Consider the following 6034-nt stretch of genomic DNA (forward strand, 5'->3'; position numbering starts at 1 on the left):
AAGGAAGACCTTGCTCCACCAGCGGCGGGGAGAACCCTCTGGAGACGCCAGGCAACTGGCAGCCTTATAAACCTTGTATTCTACAGCTCCCATCAACCCCCACCTGACTGACGAGAGATCATGAGGGCTGCAGGACAAAGCATCCAAAGAGCACAAGAGTCCCATCTTCCTGCTGAAGGTTTAAGGGGGGGTTTGGAGAGCCAGCTCATGTGACCGCTGCAATTGCAGAGAAAGGATTCCTGGGCCTTCTGAGATATGAGGAAGGTGTCCCCCGTTCCGTTTGTTACATGCATCGGCCACCTTTCTTCCACGGTGTGTAACAAACGGAATGTAAAATTCTTTTCACATTTTATCTGGAGAAGCAGCAGCTGGCCAGGTCTTCCAGGAAGGTTCATGGTCGAGTGGAGACTCCAACCTGGATCTATCAGGTGGTATTTACCACATTTGTTTTAAAGGCCGCCAAACTGCATCATGCTCCGGGCAGCCATTACAGTAAAAATGCCAATAGGCAACCCAGCCCAATACTCTCGTGTGCCCCATTTCTCAGCCCCATCTACAAATTTTAAGAATGCGAGCCCTGAGGAGCAGGCAGAAAGCAACTCCAGGCGTGAAGAAAAAAATAAAAATGCAACTTGAACAAGGGGATATTGGCAATTCACACTCCAGGTCTCAAGTTTACATTTTTAAACTTCCAGTCTGAAGTTTTATTTTTAACGTGAAGGATATACACATCAGGTGAGGCAACCCAAAGAGGCATCCTCTCAAGTCCCGGATTTCTTATGCGCGATCATCCTAACGCATCCAAGAAAGGGGTGGACCACGAGGGAAGGACCCAGAAGATGAGACAGACCTCCACGCATGAAGAACCAGACCAACAGCTTATTTTTAATTGCTATTGCCGAGATTCATGATACAGAAACTGCAGTCGAGTCCATTCGGGCAGCAGCCTTAGCTCTGTGGGGAAGGGAAGGAAAGGACACGCTTGGGTGCTGGTTGTAAGACCAGCCAGTTCCCTGGAGCAACACGGGGGGGGGGGGGGGAACGGAGACCCCGGGGGCGGGATTTAGGCACTCACCGCCGGACATTCAACTGCCCCACTGTTGATGTCATCTATGACGTCATGGGGGTGCCTGCCATCGATACTGCAGCCAACAGACTGGGCGGTTCCCAGGATCTCCTTGATGGTCCCTACAGGGTAGGCAAGAAGAGGCTCCTCCTGTTATCCCCATGCACTACAAGCAGTGGAACGACCCCCCACCCAGCTCTAATGTGGGTGCAATCCTTGTGAGCCTTGTTTCGGGGGGGGGGCACAGTGGACTGTGCCTCTGGGCAGGTCTCTGTCCCTTCGGCAAGCATGCTGCTTGTCTGGCGAGCCAGTAGCCCACTCTGGTCCCCCAAGGACACAAGCGTACCCTGACGAGCCCTGGGCTGACGGCAGGCTGTCCCAGGAGACCAGTGGGACCTCCTCAGGCAGGCCCAATCAGAGCCACTTCTCAGAGCACCCTTCCCTCTCTGGGGCCCCCGGGATGGGCCGGGAGTGCAGCTCCCCCAGCTCCTGGCCAGCGGTCCAATGCATCAGAAGAGCACCAGGGCCCTGGCAATCAGCTCCGGGCACATCCACGGCTGCTCTTGCCCTCTGGAGAGCCTCAAGCTGGGGAGCGCTGCTGCTGCTGCTCAGACCATGCAAGGACGGCCAATGGATTATGCCAAAACCAGCCCGATATTGGCCTGGATGGACCCATAAAAGGGACTGTGAGGCAACCGCCTGAGCGTCTGGAGGGCAGGGCCCAGCTCACTGGATGAGCAACAGATGCGCATGCAGCAACGCCGCAGACGCAACTTGCACCACCAGTACCCTATGCAAGAGGCTGTGCTGGGGGAGACGGGAGGGGGAGTAGGACATGCCCCAAGTCCTGCGGAAAGGAGCCTGCGGTTTTCCTCCTCCTTCCTGCCATTTTCCTTGAGTACCATGTCTTTTGAGACTCCCCCCGCCCCGCCCCCAGCATGGAATGGCTCGTCTTGCTAAAAATACGTACATCCCTCGGGGGGAACTTTTGGACCAGGGAACAGGTCTAAGTACACTAAAGGGCACTTGCACCCTCAGCCCCCAGGGCTGCCCCCACTGGTACCTGAGAGCTCCCGGGCCAAGGACCTGTGCCTCATTTGCCGAGCAATGTTGACGATCTCTTCGAAGCTGACACTGCCGCTGTGCTTGACTGCAACAGAGAGCGCACGCCATCAGTCTCCTGGGCCTCCCAACCAGTGCCACCCACAGTAAGTCACAGGCCCCTCCCTCCCTCCCTCATAAAGGAGAGCAGGACCCCTTGTCCCGGCCGTGTTCCCAGTTCGCGGCACAGAGTTACCCACGGAGAGAGTAACACTGTTTCCTAGAACGGGGGGCTCCTCTCAGCTCACCACTGGAATGCACAAGCCACAGCTGAACGCAGACTTGCGCGGTGGCGGGTGGCTGGTGTACAAAGGGGTTGAGCACCCTCCAGTCTGCCCACCACAGCTGGAAGCAACACTGCTCTTCCGCTCCCGCGTCCGCTGGCCTACTTCCCTGACCGTATGCAGATGAGAGATGCCCCACGCTCCTGACGGCAGGGCTGAGTGAACCCTCTTCTGGACTGCGTAGGGGCCTGATGCCCTAGCTATGTTTTGGACCCCTGCCTGCACTGACTGCCCCTGCTTATCCGCCCCCTCACCTGCCGAAAACATTGGCACCTGGCCATTTGCCTGTGCTGTGACCTTGTCTCTGGGAATCCAAGAGTCCACTGCAGCCGGCTGAGTCCAACCCCCATGGACAAAGACCCCGCCCCCATGAGACACTCACTGTTCTTTTGCTTCTTGCGGTCCCGGGGCGGTTCCTTCAGGGCTTTGATGATCAGGGCGGAGGCGGAGGGGACCACCTCGATCTGCAGAGCCAAATTGCGAGTCATCAGATGGTGGTGGGGCACCAGCACCCAAAGCCTGCAAGCCAAGACACGCCTCCCTTCATGCGAGAGGGCGCAAGCGAAAAAGCCCTCCCGGGGAACAGAGCCCGAGAAAGGGCACACCCTTTCCCCTCTGGATCGTGTCCCCAGCTTTTCGGCACAGGACTCCTCACAGTCAGGGAAGAGCCCTGCTTCCTAAGTTGGGGGAGCGCTGCTCTGAGCTCACCACTGGAATGTGCCAGTCCTGGGGGGGAGAGAGACACAGCGGCGGGTGGCTGCGAGGCGGAAGGGCCGGCCCTTTCTGCGTTTGGGGGCAGGACACTCCTTTTGGAGACCCCCACAGGGACTCCACTCTGGAGAGGAGCAGATGGCAAAGCCAACACGCAGTACCAAAATACCATCCTATCTTGACAGGATGCAGTGATGCAGGCACAGCTTCGCCCAGACGGGGAGGTCCCAGGCAGAGAAATGCAACCACGGCCAATTCCAACTTGTGTGGGGCCAGACACCTTTGCTAGTCAGCAGCAGAGGGCCGACCTGCAGCTGGCCTACCTTACCAGGATGCTGCAAAAACTTAGGTCACTGCTTCAACCAATTTGCCAGCACATGCTGGGGCCTGAAAGCGCCAAAGGCGCGATACAGAAAACCCCCATATTGTTCGGTGCTCTGCTCAGGAGAAGTGGGAGACACTTTTTTCCAAGCACCTTCTATCATGCCAAGCAGACAGATGCATCAGCAGCCCTGTGCCCCAAGCTCACAGCCCACTCCTCACCCACACAGCCCTGCAACCCAGGGAGATCACACGCAGCCCCCTCCCCACAAGGGGCCATACTTCTGAGGTCCGGCCCCAGAGACCCCCCACACAGCACGCCGTGTGGCACTCATTTTATCGACCTCGGAAGGATGAAGGGCTGAGTCAACCCTGCCGGGATCGCGGCCCGCAGTGCCTGCCTGGAGGGGCTCTCGGGAGCCCGGGCAGGCACTGACCAGAGCCATCCCTTGCGGCGTTGCCTGTACCTGCGCTTGCCTGTTCTGGATGGTCAGTTTCACGGTGATCCTCAGTCCTTTCCAGTCGCCCGTGGCCTTCGCAATGTCATCCCCCACCTTTTTGGGAGACTGGGAAGAAAACGCACAGGCTCGATTCCGTTCGCTTCCCTACTCGCACCCCCTTTCCCCCTCACGAGGAAAGCAGGCAACCTTCCTCCTCCACTGCATCCTCACAACCACCCTGTGAGGTGGATGAAGCTGGGAGTCGGTGGCCGGCTCCAAACCTCCCAGGGAGCTCTGTGGCCAAGCAGCAGTCAGAACCCATCAGATCTCCCAAGGCCGAGCCCAACGTAAGACTCATCGTGCCACTCCAGCACGATGGAGTCAAGGCTTGGTCAGGTGAGCAACGTGGGAAGCACAAACTTTCTCTGAAAGAATCTAAAGAGCCTTCCCGGGTTGGATTAGGAGCCTCTTGGGCTCAGCATCCTGCCGACGGACCACGCAGGAGCCTCAAGGACACCCGCAAGTGGAACACAAGACCGCCTTCCTGCTCATACCCCCAGCAGTCGGTCCGTGGAGTGCCCTGCCCGCAGCTCTGGAGACAGCCATCGTGACTATTAACCATTCATGGCCAGCCACAGGCTCTCAGCCCAACCCACCTCACAGGGTTGTTGTTGTGGGATAAGATGGAGGAGGAGATGTAAGCTGCCTTGAGCCCTTTGTAGGAAAAAGGCAGAATAAAAAAATCGAAAAATAAATAAGGCTGTATCCTCCACGCACGCCAGCTGCCTTCTGCTATTGCCCAGTATGAGCTAAGAACATTCCCTCTAAAATAAAGCTCTGCTTTGCGCACAGGCCTAGAGAAGTTACTAGTCCACAAAAAGTTATCACAAATCTGGATGGGACTATGGAGAATGCCATCCAGGGCAAGGGCCAGCCCACTAGACATGTCCAGAGCCTACCTTACCAGATTGAGGATTTTTTTCCCCTTAAAAGTTACCACATAGAGAGCCACTGAAGCGGACACTTCTGCCCAGGCTTCCTAGACAATCGACAAGCTTTCTCATCCATGTTTCCCAGCCACCAAATTAAGCCTCAAATAAACAGCAATTTAGCTTTGAAGATTCGTGGAAGGGAGAGGAAGCGATGGCATTATGCAGGCTAAAGCTGAAAACTAGTTCAATCAGAGGAAACTCACCAGGCCGAGAGGCCCGATTTTTGGAGCCAGAGCAGACGTGGCGCCAACTTCACCTCCGGTGCATCTCAGGTACACTGCGGGAAGGGAACAAAATGAAGCACCAAGTCAGTGCTGGGCCAAAGGATGCCAATGACAAAACATGGACACCGCAGCAGGTCAACCCTGGTCTGGATGATAGCAAGGCTGACAAGGAACGTTAAAAAATTAATAAAGACATCTTAATAATCTCCAGCGTAAGGTCCCATAACGGAGAATAGATTGGAGAACACAGCCTGAGATGCACACTGGACACAAGAGCGAGGCGTTCACACGTGTGAAGCCTGCAGACACGCAGCGCCTTAAAGGACAGGCCGGTCCAGCGACGCTCCTTGGGCCCGACGCCCGCATTAGCCACGATGGCCAGACGTTCCGGCCGCAAGACCTACCGACTTTGATCTCGTTGGGGTCGAACTTGGGCGGCATGGCGGCAGCGCGGGGGGCGGGCTAAGTACAGGCGCGGATGGCAGCGGATGCAACGACCGAAGGGCCCAACCTCGAGCCGGAGACGGGGCAGGAAAAAGGTCCGCCGGGTCGAGATCGCGCGTGATATACCAGGGGAAATCTCGCGGGACTCACCGGCGAAATCCCGTGTCTTCGCATCCGCGAGCACCGTCTCTGACGAAAGAGGCGATCGAGGCCATGTTAGATTTGGGCAAAAAAAAAAAAAAGGGCACCGTCATGTCGGCTGTAATGCTAGGAAAAGGAACCCACAATTCCACTCGTCTATCGACTACCGTACCGTATCTATATGGTAAACTTTGTATACTGCGCCTCAGGACGCAAATATTCGAGTTGAGATCTGTAGCGGAAGTGCTGTTGAACCTGGCCGGAACACTTCTCTATAGACCACGTCTCGCATGCTCCGCCATTTTGACTC

The 6034-nt window shown here is 56.4% G+C and overlaps 1 protein-coding gene and 1 non-coding gene across 2 annotated transcripts; both read right to left on the bottom strand.

Moving 5' to 3' along the window:
* Positions 1-674: 674 nt before the first annotated feature.
* On the bottom strand, positions 675-5697 carry RPL12 (ribosomal protein L12). The gene is made up of 7 exons (XM_044453097.1): positions 5544-5697; positions 5119-5192; positions 3951-4049; positions 2834-2915; positions 2130-2216; positions 1076-1188; positions 675-954 (listed from the first exon to the last, which is right to left on the bottom strand). Exons 1-7 carry the CDS (start codon positions 5578-5580, stop codon positions 949-951), a joined length of 498 nt encoding a protein of 165 aa, XP_044309032.1. The 5' UTR covers positions 5581-5697; the 3' UTR covers positions 675-948.
* LOC123035229 lies at positions 2334-2464 on the bottom strand. Its single transcript, XR_006416906.1, has one exon. It is a non-coding gene; the product is annotated as a small nucleolar RNA SNORA65 (small nucleolar RNA).
* Positions 5698-6034: the final 337 nt, after the last annotated feature.

This window comes from Varanus komodoensis, unplaced genomic scaffold (genome assembly GCF_004798865.1).
Source record: "Varanus komodoensis strain SLA01 unplaced genomic scaffold, ASM479886v1 scaffold77, whole genome shotgun sequence".
Classification (NCBI taxonomy): Eukaryota; Metazoa; Chordata; class Lepidosauria; order Squamata; family Varanidae; genus Varanus; species Varanus komodoensis.